The 15943-nt window shown below is 38.6% G+C and overlaps 1 protein-coding gene across 1 annotated transcript in view; it reads left to right on the top strand.

Annotated features, from left to right (window-relative positions):
• LOC124154709 overlaps window positions 1-15943 on the top strand; it is a 96156-nt gene that overhangs the window by 64641 nt on the left and 15572 nt on the right. The window contains exons 21-25 of the mRNA XM_046528591.1: window positions 2819-2967; window positions 5351-5642; window positions 5921-6138; window positions 14346-14487; window positions 14951-15228. Of these exons, the coding sequence (XP_046384547.1) occupies window positions 2819-2967; window positions 5351-5642; window positions 5921-6138; window positions 14346-14487; window positions 14951-15228 (1079 nt within the window). The remainder of the gene's footprint in view (window positions 1-2818; window positions 2968-5350; window positions 5643-5920; window positions 6139-14345; window positions 14488-14950; window positions 15229-15943) is intronic.

Raw genomic sequence — 15943 nt, 5'->3', positions numbered from 1 at the left:
ATATTGAAAAATCAGGAATTTACAAAATTTTTCTTTAACAAATTAAGTTTTTCGATTATAAAAAGTGTTAAAATTAGTTTAAAACCCATTATTTAGTGCCCGGTTTTTTTAAAAATTTCCCCCCTGGTTTTGAATCCTCCCCCCGAACGAAAATCCTGGCTAAGCCACCTCTCCACCTCTCCTTTACGTGCTTCTGCTGCCCACTTCTTCCTCATGCTAAGCGGTTGAGCACCTCGTCACACATGACGTTAATGCCGTTTTAAATACTGTTAATTGTGTTGCTAATTGCACAGTTGCAATTCAATTTAATGATACGCCGATAAAAATGTCTTGCGTGTAAACATTTCCACTGAGGTAAGGAGAACCAATGAATGCCATGTGCGTGCACTGTGGCGTAAGTTATCCCGAGGATGTGCTAAATCCACCTCACCATACTGAAGCATTTTCGGATGAAACACAAGTCCGTAAGTGATGAGAAAGTAAAATTTGGGGGAAACGTGCATGAGGAAAATTGGAATTAAGTCGATGGCAGGGGGGTACCCAGGAATTTTGTTAAGGGGGGATCCAAAACCAGGGGGAAAATTTTTAAACAACAGGGTACAAAGGAGAGGGTTTCAAACTAATTTTAACACCCTTCATAATAGAAAAACTTCATTTTTCAAAGATTCATTTTTTTCATTTTTGTAAATTCATGATTTTTAAATATTTTGTTTCCTTTTATGAAGGAAAGTAATTGTGTTTTTTATATTTATATTCCTCTCGCTACGCCACTGGTCAGTCATCCTAAGATTTTTCCTATTTTCATTTCCAAACCCAAGCGTAACAGTTTAGGCCCTGAGTATGTGAAGATGTTTTTAAAAAACAACATGAAAGCCCATAAAATAATTTTTAATTTATAAAAATATTAGAATGTGAATGAAAATCTAAGAAGCATTCCATTGATTGTATGTACCCACAATAAACTTGAATATAATGACTTTGTTTAATGGCAGGAATTTGAAAATGCATTTGGATTCGAAAATATCCGATTCGAAAGATCTGGCTCCAAAAATCCTGGATCCGTCCATCCCTAGTTGTTTTATTCCTTTCAATTCTTAAATTTTAATGACTGCGATGCTACAGATAAATCAAAATCCCACCAGTTAGAATGAACAAGAATCGATGGAATTGGAATCGAGAATCGGGAATCGATTTGAAGGAATCGAAATTGGAATCGGAATCGAAAAAAAGTGGAATCGACTCATCCCTAAAAAAATTCACACGTGCTTTCGTAATTCCTTCCTGTCGTGCAGGTGGGCTAACACGTACTATCTCAGGGGTTCGTAATGCATTGCCGGCAGTTGACCATTTTTCAAACCCGTCTAAAAACAATTATTGTGTCACCCAGGCCCTTTTGTCGCTCATTGAAATGACGGGCAAATGCTACTTTGAATGCCATTTCATAGCTAGCGGAGTTTATGAATGATAAATCATTTTAATTTGAAGTCCTCCGAGGCATTAGCAGCTACGTGAAACAGCAACAGAAACAGCTCTTTATATGCCTTGAAACCTGACCCAGGTTTTCCTTCCCTGAAAATGAATGAACGAGATTGCATTCTTTTCCCGAACTATCATCTCGTCAACACTAAAAACTAGTTGAGGGGGAAAGGAGACACTTTAAATCACAGCTTGGAGTTCATCAGAAAATGTTGTATTGACTGCGCTATCAACACTTGCAGATTCATCTGATATCGCCGCACTGAAAATACCTGCTTGCATTTAAAATTCTTGAACCAACCGGAGCTTTCACTGATTGTCTCGGAAGGATTACCAGCTTCGTCTTTTTGCCCAGATTCACAATGAACTTTCCGTATGTGTTGACAGCTTGGTTGAAGTTGGTGCGGCTGAGGTCACTGATGTTTTACTTCGTCTTTATTCAGAATAAGGTATCGTGAGTTTAAACTTCCGTGCAATATCGCTTTGATGCTCTCCATTTTCAAAGCAATTGACCTCTTTCAATTTCTCTTCTAGGTTCATGGTTTTTCTTGATGACTTCTTGATTTTTCTACCTGCATTCCTATTTTTTACCATTGTTCTCTTGGTTTTTACTCTATATGGTGCTATCAAAATCACCTTATACTGCTGCACCGTATTCCTGAGACGCAGAGGGTCTATGACTGCTGGGAGGGAATGAAGCCATTATGTTTGAGACTCAATAGCAGACCCTTTTCTTTGCTGATGCTATTCATATGCAACTCGGCCACTGCTCCATTTGTCCCCCGTGAATTCGATGACCTTGAAGGCTTTAGCGTAGACCATCTGCCTGGAAGTCAATCGACCGATAACCTATGATGGCAAAAATTACATCTCAAACCGTATTGCCATAAAAAAAAACTCATTTCCGCTAGCCCCACGCTTAATGAATGATCTAAATTAACTATTGCCATTCTGTTAAGGAGACGAGATTCAGTAGGCTGGCTATCGGGACCTAATGACGAGTAATGCTTTCGGCCAATGCACAGCAATGGATTTCGATTACATAATATATAAACAAAAAAGAAGATTTTAGGCAAGCAAAACTATTAATATGTGTTAAATGATAGCAATTTCGTGTGTACTTAGCATAAGTTTACGTTTTATCATGAGAGAGTTGAGGTTTTTTATTAGGCTACACTGCATTGCAATGTTTCCCCAAGGAACGAATTTGTGCTGTATCGAAATTACCCCAATCGAAATTGCACTATGCGAGGCATGGGTGTATAAGCAAATAATACCTACTTGTAAATGCCTTTTGATATTTGTTTTAGACCATGTTTCATGAATGTTTGGTGTTTTGCAGGTGATGTGAAGCTTGGAAGTTTTGTCTCCATTGACAGTCTTTTTGTAAATGGGCCCATAAATAACATTAAGTGGGAGGAATTTATGAATGGCATTGTTTATGCAAGAGATGATGTCGAACTGAAGAGTAGCATGACTTTTAATAACAAGGTATGTAAGATCAGTGGTATGGCTGCAAACTTCTCATATAGGCTTTAGTGTAATGATCGCAGTACCTACTGTCAGTGAATTTCAAATCAAGTGCATTGCTTTGTATGTGTATTGATTGTGTGTGTGCTACGTACCAAGTACCAATTTTAATCTGTTTTACCAGAAATAATTAGGCAATATTATATTGTGAAATTTAAAATGCTATTTACAGTGCAACCTAGATAAAACGAGATCCCACGATGCTATAATAAACAATCGCTATACGGAATTGTCGCTTTGCAGGAGGTGGAGCAAATAATAGCCAATAAAACAAATGTCAACACTTGGTTAGGAACAGGATTGGTGAGGCGACGGGGCCATTTCTATCCGATACACTTGAGCATAAATCCAGACAAAAGGCGATTTTTGTTTTGTTTTCGTTGCATCACTAAATTTCCTTACCTTAACAGCAAACAAGCCATTCAATTTATAAGTGCCGTACTGAATGAAAATCATGCAAAGCATTGCTTTTCCAATGAGAATTTTGAGCTTGCATTAGCTTAAAAGCATTGCATTGCATGCGTAAAATTGTCCCAGTGCAGAACCGAGGAAGCCGCTTTTCTGTGTACTTCAAGCACGTGATCATTCTATTATTTTGGTATTTTCCACTGAAAATTCAAACAAATACTGATAAAACTGTATTGCGGTTATATAATGCCTCAAATCCTTCCATTGTTGTTTTTCCTTTGTACCTGTACATTTCATGGAGGTTATGTAAAATAACATATCGCATTTGTTTCTTCAGATGAAAATGGTGTAAGGTGCAAGTAGAACGATCCTGCCTCTGAAGACTTTCTATCCTCCAATGTTATATCTTCATTATCTACACCATAGGGTCTTCTAAGCATGTATAATGATGCAACTAAAATTGCTGTTGTTTCAAAAAAAAGTTCCATTTTTAGTGTTACATCTGTGATGTCATTGAAATAATGCAAGGAGTGTATCCACTGCACTGCCATAAAAAAGACTTGAATAACAATCACTAATATAAGAAAAGATATTGATTTGATATTATTTCACAAAAAATTTAATGTAGATATTATGCTGATTTCACTTAAGTTAAACAAAAGCAAGCTGCTAGAAACTGCGACTGATTTAGTACTCGTGAGTAATATACAACAAAGAAATGAAAAAGCATAAGCATCTGATAGATCTTAAGGCCGACATAAATGCACTAGTATGAATGTATTAATTTATCATTCTGAGTAGTGACGACGAAACATAAAAAGTAATGAAGAATTTTTTTAAATTAAATAAACTAAAAGTGCAGCATCAGATTATCAAATGTGTCATCGCTAACTGGGCATTACCTGCCTTCAGAAGCATCATTGCAAAACACCGATATCGATTCTCAATCTATCACCGAAACACTCTGCTGAAGCCTCAAGCACAACCTCTCTCACAGGAGTTCCCATAGGTTGAAGTGGGCAAAACCACCCGAACAAAGCACTTAACTCTTCATATTCTGCATATTTGGGTGCTTTTGCTGTGATGGTTTACCCTCTGGCACCACGGCAGACCTAATCTTCTCCTTGTTTTTTTAAATTGTGAAGAGCAAATAGAATTGCTCTATTGCCACTCTCGTGTTGCTCTATTATTTTCATTTTCTTGCTTAGACATGTTTTGCGTTTTTGGCCATGGTGTCTACCTTCAGATGCTTTCTATTCACGTGACTCATGGATATGCGGATATGCTATTGACTGCTTTCTGCTGCCCGAGGAGCAAAAGAAGATCGAGCATTTGCGAATGTTAATGCCGCAATATTTTCACCAAAGTGAACTACCGTATATGTCTGAATATAGTCCCCCCTTTTTTTTCCAAAAATGCCTGTGGTAAAAGTAAAGGGACTGCATTGAGAGGGGGACTATATTCAGAGAAATACGGTACTTATTTATCGAACGACAGTATACTACATGAATTTGAGACTGAGCACTCCATGTTAACTTCATTCCTAACTGATCACCAGCAGTTACAGAGATTAGGGACTCCTGGTGATGGTTTTCTTGATGGATGGCTTGGGGATGGAAACTTTTGCTATGGCGAGTGCCAATACCAAGAGGACCTTGTAAAAAGTTAAATTTTTTTCATGCTAATCTCAGGGTCAATTGACGGTGCTCCAGCTATCTCTCGTAATGGTGGGGGTCTCGCAATAGCCCATACTCGTTTTAATGCGGTTCCACTGTGTTTTTTTATGCTCCAAATATTAATTTTCCTCAGTTTCCCCTAATTGTGTACGTACTTCATTTATTTAAGTCTTCAAGGTCTGTCTAGCTAATATTGTGAATATATAATAAAAGTCAATATCATATTTGTCATGAATGAAATGAAATTGTATTGCATTCAGGTCACGTTTAAGGATAACCTCAATGTGTATGAGACTGTTGATGGTGTGAATGTGGAGCAGTTGTTTGGACGATTTGGCTCGGCTGTCCTATTTGATTCCTCGACTTCCAAGCACAACTCTATTGAGTATGAGTATGAAGATGACTACCCTCAGTTTATCTTCAAAGACGATGTTATCATAAGAGGAGGACTCTATGTTAGTGGAGAAGTATTTGCTGATGAAGTGTACGGGTGCAATCTGAAAGAATGGAGTGAAGAAGCTATTTATTTAGACCAGGATGAGAAAATTCAAGGTAATTTTTCAGCCCAAAGTTTTTAAATTCAACCAATGGCAAATTATGACTCTTTGTTATGAATGAAATACTTAAATTCCTACTTTTTCTTGGCCTTGATCAAATTCAATGCTAGGAAGGAAATGCTTCTTTCTTAGACTTTAATCTGCCCCTGAACACATGACGGAATTCACTTTACGATGGGTCCTCAGAAGCAGATGAATAGTGTTCAGTGAGGGTCTTTAGTATGTGAAAACTGTGTAGTTTTTTATAAAATTGTTCTTTTTTGTCTCACACAGGGGTAAAGTCTTTCCAAAGTATTGATACATCTTCTGATGTTATTATTAAATCCATAAATGGGTTTAACCTTGATGAGGTTATTCTGCTGAATGAGGATCAAGCTTTTGACAAAGAATTAAAATTCAAGGAATTGTATGTAGCACCTGGAAGTGATGTGTATGTTGGGAATACAGTGAATGGATATAACCTTGAGGAAGAGTTCAATGACACACTTCTTGTAAGTATGTCTGAAAAGGTGAAACTTTATGTTACATTATGTATGAATTTAATTATTAAAAAATCGATGTATGGGTCTTACCCGGCTAGCTCAGATTGGTCTTTTGTCAGGAAAATGACCTCAATTCATGAAGTGTTGACGTATTGCAGGGAAATTGATGTCAAGCACCCAGGAAATTGGTCAATTTTAGTGTAAAAGTTGTCAGAAGAACAAAATATAGGTAGCCAGCTATTTGTAGATTTCAACATTAACCCACCCCCAGTTCAAACTGTGGTGATGCCATTTGCATGTTTTCAACCGATCTACATGGATTCTAGTAAAAACTCAGCCTATTCATTATAATTTACTTAAAATTGAAAATACAGTAAAACTTTGATTTTACGCACTTTGATTTTACATCAAGTCTCGTTTTTATGCAGCGACTCTCAAGTCCCGCCGTAAAGCATAGGGAATTGCAATGGTGAAACTTCGATTTTACATCTTTTCTCGATTTTACGCAGTTTTTCGAATTTGCGCAGCATAACCTCAGCCCCAAAGAGGCCGCTAATCTTGATTTTACGCAGTTGTCTTTCGACTTGTTTTGAAAATCCCGACTGGAGCAATATGAAGTTAGGTTATTATTTTGTCTCATTGAGTTGCAAAAATGAATACAGGAACGGTTGATATGACGTCGCGCTGTTGAGCGAGAAACTAAAAACATCGCGAATCTAATTATTGCTTCCCCCTGTGCCCTCTCAGTAATATTTCAGTCTCCTTTACGAATGCGAATATCGCTCTTAGTTAAAATTTGCCGTTGAAGGATATCGAAACCTAAAACACACTGCAATCGCCGTGTATGCGTAACTACTTTTGATTAAGACCGATGATCGCCGGAGATATTAACATTATCACCTTTCGTTTATTATTTGACTTATTGATCGATGCTGTTTATAACATATTTATTGTAATTACAGTAGATGGTCGTTAATCCGAAATTATGAACTACGAAATATCTATCCCTAACGGAAGGTTTTCTAGAATTTTGCCAACGCTATGTTTTCCGTCGCCCCAACAAAATATAAAGGCGGAATGAGTCGTTAAAAATCCTCCCGTGCCAAAATTTTGGCTTCCAAGGTGATCCAAAAAAGATAGTCGTACTTCTAGTATGGATGTAAGTCTAAAAGCAGCATGCGTTGTCTCATTCCGCGGGCTAACCCCACATCTGCGGGACGAATGGAGGCGAGGGAAAGTTGCTTGTGCGGCGCGCTTATCAGAACTGACTCAACTTGTATCTCATTGTCAGTGGGTTTGAATGAAGCATGGTTGGACCTTGAATAGCTATTAGCTTAACTCCACTAGTTGGCAAGCGTTTATTTTTAACGGAACGGGAGTTTATGCCCTCCGAGAATAACTCGCGTCGTCAATCGTCATGTAATCATTGTAGTCGAATTCAAGACGTGAGTGATAAGGCAGTCCCTTTAAACTCAGGAATGGCTTAGTACTATTAAATCGAAATACAAAAAGTGTCCGGTGTTTGTTATCAGATATGGGGAAGCAAAATATTACGTGAAGACAAGTCACACGGCTTGTGAGTCGAAGGTCCTGGCACTGAATTCACGGAAGAATGATGACAGAGAAGCTATACCCGGTAGATTCAATCTATTAATGCCAAAATTTCATGGGAAAATTCTTTTTTAATGCGTAAAAATTATAAAGTGGGAAAATTGTTCCGGATTATTTATCATTTTTTTACTCATCACTGGCGGCATGACTGTAGTTGCGCGGTTATTTAAATAGCTCACTTAAAAAAGTGATCTAAACACCAGAAAAATCTGAATTTCCGAATATCCCGGGTCCTGTATGCTCCGTATTATCTATGGTATGATATTAGGAAGGAGGTAACCGACAGCTGGGGTCATTAGCGCCATGAAGTAAGGGTTGGGGGGATAGGAACCCTATGTTGGCATTAAGCCAGGTTGTAATGATAAGCTCAAAAGGGACCAGGACTTAATGTCCCATCTGATGGACAGAGTGGTGCACTGGAAGTGCCCTCCACATTACACTCAAGTAGGGATAGGGCAATCTCTGATAAGTTTCTTCTACTGCCAGGACTTGAACCCAGGCCCTCAGGATGTAAAGCCTTAGTGATGTATTGGCGAAATTTTGCTCCCTGTTAATGGGGTTAATTTGGATGATTATCCTCAGATGTCTCATTTATTCAATCTCCAATCTTTGTTTGTCTGCAGGTGGTTAAACTGATATCCTTAAAACTGCTTTTAATGAGAATATTTTCGAAAATAGCTTCTCTGCGAGCATTTAGTATCACCATTCCAAAATTTCTCCTGGGTAACAGAAGTAATCTTAGTGCCAGAAATGCTGACAATTCAACCATTTTGTTCAACCATGGGAAACATTGTTCAGGAATACAGCGTTGTTTCTCGTAAGGTAACATGTAATCTGTGGTGTTGCGTGTGAGTAAATAAGATTATTAGGCTTCATTTTCTTGCCTCCAAATTAGGAATTGAATCCGGGAAGCATATATCTGATGCGATTGAAAAGGATTTCATGCTCATTTACCGTAAAACCTCACATATGAGACCTTTTTTGGTTCCGGTTCTGGCTTAAATCAGAACTATATGTACAAAAAGGTATGATTAAGCCTTATAAAAATAATGAGCAAGTGTTATCCTGAAAACTATACTCCTCCTCTATAACAACTCATGATTTTACACACTTTGATTTTACACAGTGCCCATATTTCGGTCCCTCCAACTGCGTAAAATCAAAGTTTTACTGTACATAATTCATTTTCATGGAAGTACCCAACTAGACAAATAGATACTCGGATGATTCAATCGCAGCACAATTCTGCCTCCAGGCACCCCAGTGGGTTATTAGGAAAACTCAAAAACTTACGATAACTATATTAATTCCTCTGTTTTTGCATTCTTGAACTTTCCTCAATGATATCTAAGACTTCCTGCATGACATAAGGTTTTTTCTTGTTAACTATTCAGCTGAGAACTAATTCAGCTCCTGCCTGTGTTCTAATTCTAATATTTATCCAGCTCTCTTCCATCAATGCCTCAGTCATATTTCATTCTCTTCAGCTTCTTTAAACTCCAATTGATGTTTAGCCTTCTTCAATTTTTAGCCTGGTAAATGTTTTTCACACATTTCATCGTAACTATGTTAAGGGTAGTGTCAATATCTGATGCTTTTGGAGTCCTTCACCTGGTTCCTAAATATTTGTTTCACAATAATTAAGCCAATTTGGAATCTTGTAGATCTTATGGCATTTTCCACCCCTGGTGTATCTTCTTTGCATGGGATTTTTTTAACGTTGTGTTAACGACCAGAAGCATATATTCTGTTCAGAATTCAAATAACATTTCTCATATTTCATTTCGTATTCCTTATACATTTTTCTGGGTATTTTTCTATCTTGACCTTCGCCAGAAACAGCACCCAGTTCAATTAGATTTTCCTCTCTTATCTGCTTGATTACTTCTGTGATATCTTGGTAGATGTCCTCTATGTTTTCATCTTCATTATCCGATGCAAGCATGAAGACCTACACCTACACAAGGTCTGGTTTCTCTCTTCACCATTACCATCCTCTCATTAAGCTGGCGGTAGCCTTTCACACGTATGCTGGTGCTCTTTCCAAGCTTATTGCTACCCCATCATCACTGTGTATGTAGTGATTGTGTGTATCATTCTGTAACTTCCGCTCCAAAATTCTCCATCTATAGGCCACTTCATTTTGCCAATCCCTAATGAGTCGAGGTTCATTTTTGCGTCTCCATGTTCTAGTAATCTAACCTACCTCAGGTAAAAAGTAATCTAACATTCCATATGTGTATCCTTAACACGCTATCACACATGAGCGATGTAACTTTTCAAATAGACCCCATCCAGAAATCGCAATGGGAGACTAGTTTACCTCTGTAATATTTTACTCGAGAGATTTTTGTGCCATAATATGAAAGTGAGTGGAGTAGCTGCGGCTTCTCAGGATAGTAATATGGTGGCTTCCCCTAGCCTTCCACATCACAGTTCGACAGCTATTAAAGTAAATGTAACCACTCCTGTCGTGAAATGTCTGTCACTGTACCAATGATATGTTCTCCGTGCTGTCTGCTCCCCCAAGTGACGAGAGGTACATATATATTTGTTATCAGCCTCCAGTCACCTAGTCACGACATATTCACAAGTATTGGTATAATTTAAATGGCCTTGGACCTAACCAAAGGATAGACGAATACCCCCTTAGATTGCCATTGCTTTTTGTCTACAAATGCCTTTTTAATGAGTAAACTTGCTCATCAAAGTACACCCGACTCCAGGTCATCTGGCTGCGGTTTATTCATGTTGCAATTCAGATAATCCGTGCACGAGTTCACGCTCCTTCGATTTTTTCGACAATCTTCATTTTTTTAAATTGGATGCAAAAGCACCCCATGATATTTGAATTTTAATACAAAGCTACACCAAGCTTATTATTTCAGTTATTTTCCCTTCCTAAAATGAAACTATTTTATTAACTTGCTGACTGGGAATGTTTCAAGCAGTGGCGGCTCGTGAGTCAAATGCTAGGGGGGGCGCACTCCACCGGGGGGTCATAAGTTTTTAATATTTCGTGTATTTTATTAAGTTTTACGGCAATCTAGGAATTAAATTTTGTGATGCCATATGTTCCGTTTTTTTCAACAAAAATACCTAGTTTTCCTAATAAAGCTTGATTAATAAATACCAAATGCCATAGACTCTCGGTCATACGGATCGGCTCATTCCGGACTCTCAATTATACTGATCAATGATCTTGAAGAATAAAAATATATTTGCTGCGATATTTTGCAAATACAAACGAAAATACGTAACTTTAGGTTTTATCGCATACATTCTTCGTGCGGATATGCCCGCAATACACTTCTGTTGTTCGTTTTGCAATCATAATACGTTATTTGTCAAATCTATACAACATTTGCAATGATTTAGGTAGCAATGACACTTGTAACACCTGAGGAGGGAGGGGAGTGTCACTGACTTCCACTAGGCAACAAACACTACTAGAATGCGCGCGCTTTCCTATTGCAGATGTAAATTTTGATGGCGGTGTTCGCGATGATTCTTGAATACAGTATGATTTAAAATCGATAATTAAACATTTCTCACACATTTTTAACAAAATCTGAAATACTCACAGGCCTTTAGTTGTATTGCAGAAGTCCATCCTTCTTTCCTTTTGTCCAGCAAAGTGATCAATTACACGTTCGTTGAAATGAGCGCCGGACAACAATTTCTTTTCGATTGAACACATGGCAAGGGCACTAGTCTATAAATAAACAAGGGACGACACAAAATAGGCCGACGAAAAATACCACCAAAAAGAACAAGGTGCCTGGACACAGAATTGGGACAATTTTTCCCTATATTTCCCTAAAAGAAAACGAGCACTGTTGATCAATTCAAAATTGTCTTCTTGAATGTACACACAGCACTAAGAAACTTCTTAATCGGCATTTACGCACAGTTAAATCCTCGAAAATGATGTCTGAACTCATTTCACTCCGTTCTTTTCGAGAGTCTTGCCGTTACTATAAGGACGACTCAAGGGAGATAGAAGTCGTGGTCCACTAATGCTGATTCAGCTGAGGGACGAATTTAAGGTCAGCAAAGGCATTCAAGCAAACAAAGGACGTCACGAACCATCTCCTTGAGTCTAAGATTCATAAGTGGTAAACACACGAGACGCCAACGGGTCGCATTTGGAATAACCATGACTTCGAAATCATTGCCATGATATAATAATATATAAATTCTAGATCGTAAAAGAAGACGACTGTGAGCCACAGATGGGAGCTGTAAGGATCTCCGCACTGATGTGAACTCTTCGAAGCCACTTAAATCAGACCCAAGTGGACATTTTCCGTCAGACAGCTACCGCTCTGCCGCTGATGAATTAGGTGAACATGAACTAATACAACAAGGACGGCTAGAAAAATGATGAACCTACACACAAAAGGTGCATTGTACGCGGCACTTCTTGACATTCATTGATTGACTCTATTTAAAGTCACGTTTTACGGGGTAAATCATGTTCAATCCTTCACCCTATCACGCTCGCACCTATTTCTTAAATTATAAATCAGTGGGGAATGTTAACTGATTTTTCCTAATACTGCAGGTCTTTTGATAAATTTATCTGAAAAATAGGTACCGCATTTCTAATCATCGGGAAGATATTAATGCATTGTTAAGGCCTAAATATTATAATATTAGTTTCCCCAAGGTTCTTGAAATTCGTAATGTGGCAAATAATCGAGAATAGTTTTTCTTCGTCAATACGGCCTTTAACTGGTTGGATTTTATGTGTTCCGGAATTCAAACACCAAAAAACGCAATCATAATGGGATAATTTATTTACTGTAGCAATACCTACCAGCAATTAAAAATTAAAATCGTATAACTACACCCAGTACAGTGACCGTTCTGATTCCGTAGGTCCCTTTTCAGTGGCAGCACCAAGAAGACGCCAGATTATACGCCCGCCGGCCTGCGCAGCGATGTCAACTCACTCGTCGCTCTGCGCAATCTCGGACGACGTCCCAAGGCTTCCGTAAGGCAGCATGTTAGACGCGTCATAGCACCAGCAGCCCCCACCACTACTACTCTCCATATAACTGCATGGGGATGGATTGGGACGTTCTGGCCAGCGCCCCACGGCTACAAATACGAACTTTTCGCGCTATTTCTTTTCGTGTTTTTCCAACACTTTCGATGCATGGGACTGAAAAACACTTTCATTAATCAATGTATAATTATAAATTAATGGATAATTATTATTTTTACTTTTTCAAATATTTGGGAGGGGCGGCGTCCGAGAGTCCTTATGGGCAAACCGCCACTGGTTTCAAGTTTGCTTGGACGTTCTGCTCTTGCATTGCAGGTGACGATCATCGGTGGGGAAAAAGCTCTTGATTCATTTTAAAAGATTCTTCAATGGTTAATGAATCGGAAATTAAGACAAATTTTATCTGCAATCTTTAAATGTATGTTTCATATCGCAAATGTGCAATCATTGCCATGGCCTCTCATGCGGTTGCGGTAGATTTTGTAGCACTTGGGCATGTTTATGCTGTGATAAGTCAAGGTCAAACAGAGGTGATTTGCCTGCAGCCCTGGCTTCCCATAACCGCTACTGCATGATGGCATGATCTCGCACACCAGTTTCACAGTAGTTCCCTGTTCCTGTTTCCATAGGATTGGGGTGCATGATCGCATACAGTGATCACTGATCTGTATCCCGCAACAGTACCATCCCGGGCAGGGTCTGCAAAACGCAACTACGCGGCCTGGGGCCTGACATTGTAGTTTCCAACGTTGCGCAGTGGTTTTGAAGTATTCATGCACATCATTTTTCTGAATCCGTAATCTTGTAGTCAAGGATGCTCTGTTTTCGTAAATCAGGTATTATATGGAGCAGTAGGATGTGAGTGCAATCACTTTATCGCCGCTAAAAAGATCAAGGTCAACAAAAGGAAGCTCCTAATAATTCCAAAAAGCAATTTAAAGTAACGGACACCTTGCGTTAATAATAATAATAATAGATGGTTTGATTTAAGGACATTATGAAAATTACAAGGAATTGAAGTTAAAGTTTGGATTATTTGTGTTTTCCCCTTATTTGTGCCACCCCATCATTAGCCCAGATAATTGGGAGTTTGCTATGGTTGTATGGGGGTCTAAATCAATGGAAAGTTAGGTTAACTCATTTTAAGCAGAGAAACCCTTGAATATTTTGTATTGTATAATATATTTGAATGATTTCACATATGATGGAGAATAACCTGCATGCTGTGGTTCTACCCTCACACATGATTTTTCATTTTCCTCATTTTGGGGGGCCCCATTTCCATCTTCTAACCTATGAAGTTGAGGGCTAAATTCGTGAAAGTGTCAGCAAAGTAAAAATTACAGTTTCATAAGAATTTTCATGCAAAATCATGGCTAATTATGTGAGTGGGCCTAAAATATGTAGCTCTTATAAGCCTTCTGAATAGAAAAGATAGGAAAATGAAAGGTATGGATGGTATAGTGATTGATTTCAGGGCTATTGATAGAACTCGTAAAACTGGTCTTCCACTAAATTGTGTAGTTGTCAACTGCAATTGGTATTATATGGATTTTTTCTAATTCCTGTGTGATTATGTTTCTTAATGCAGGTAGAAGGGGATCAGCTGATATCTGGTAAAAAAATCTTTAGAAACAAAGTTAAGGTGAGGGGTGATGTCACTGTTCCTGGCACGATTAATGGAATTCTGGTCGATAACATTGCAACGTTGGACTCGGACCAAGCATTCTCAGGTACATACTTTAAATTTATTTGAAAAATTAAGTTTTTAATGGATATTGCTTTCGCTGTTTTGATGAAACCATTTAATGTGCTATCAGTAGACAGGTCAAAGAGGAGGTGTGCATCTTCTTAACAGCTTTTGAAAATTTGATGAAGCAATAATAATAAAGTAGTTACTTGGGATGATCTCTGCATTCTCTTTGGGTGTTCACCGCATCCGTTGGGTTTTGGCGACAACAGTTTCGCTGACATTGCAGTCAGCGAAAACCCAACAGAAGCAGTGAAAACCCAAAGAGAATGCAGAGATCATCTGATCAACACAGCGAAAACCTTCAAAACTGCGTACATAGTTACTTGGGATTTGAAAATGAGAACCACGGTGGAGGACTGATGTTGGGAACTGAACTCCACCAGAATTCAAACTGAGAAAAAAGTAGAACCAATGAATCCTTAGCTTTGTTTTGATTGTTTCAGCCTCTTGTCGATGGAGTGATGTTGAGATGAGAGGGGCCTTGCAAGTGGTGGGCTCTGTCAGTGGGCTGGACTTGGGCTATTGGGTGGACAATGCTGTTGCCAAGGACGGTGGTGGAGTAAGCCAGATCACAGGGAGGTGGGACATTGCAGGCAATGTAACTTTTCTCGGAGAAGATGTGCTCGGCAGTGGGACCTTGGATGGTGTGGATATTTCACAACTCCATGAGATGACATCCCCTAGTGGTTCTACGTTTACTCAATTAATCGATGGAATGAAGGTACACACATCCTATATTGTATCATGTAGTTGGGTCATCCTAAGTTGGCTCTTGGCAATTAAACAGTCACCCAATCTACCAAATCCTTATATATTGGTTGGATCTGGTGGGGTTAGGTATTGTGCAAAGTAAAGATGGTAGCTTTTTTTTACATCAGGTAATTGTGTCAACATTTCATAGTTTTCCTTACTTTCATAACAAACAAGAATATTTTGTTAAAATATACCAGTGTTATCTTTATAATTGCATCTTTGCTCTCTTATGCCACCTCTACAGGGTGGAGAAAAATTTTCATGAAATTTTAACCTTGAATAGCTGATGTCATAGTGGGAACCAAAATTACCAATGATATTTTGGTCAAAAATGCACCATTTTTAAGCATTAGAAACTTTGAACCAAGTAATCTGATTGGCCACGAGTTTGCCCTGTTGCTGGATGCCTTGGATATATTGCGATCTCCAGCAGGCAAAGAATTTGAAGTCATCAGTCGTCCTGAGCTCCTGGGAAAACCCCTGGCCAATTGGAGTGGTTTGCCCAAAGTTTCTGTGGGAATTCAGGAACCTAGATGGTGTGGTGGATGTAGTAGCTCGGAAAGCTAATGGTCAACGGTGCTATTCCTCGTCCTGGAGAATTTTTCATTGCAATTATGTATTGTGAAATAAAATCAACATTAACATGTTATCTGAGCGATTTCTCAAATGGAGTGGTACAGAAT

This window comes from Ischnura elegans, chromosome 2 (assembly GCF_921293095.1).
Source record: "Ischnura elegans chromosome 2, ioIscEleg1.1, whole genome shotgun sequence".
Lineage (NCBI taxonomy): Eukaryota > Metazoa > Arthropoda > Insecta > Odonata > Coenagrionidae > Ischnura > Ischnura elegans.
The sequence above is the reverse complement of the archived record's forward strand: the minus strand, read 5'-3'. Positions and strand labels throughout refer to the sequence as shown.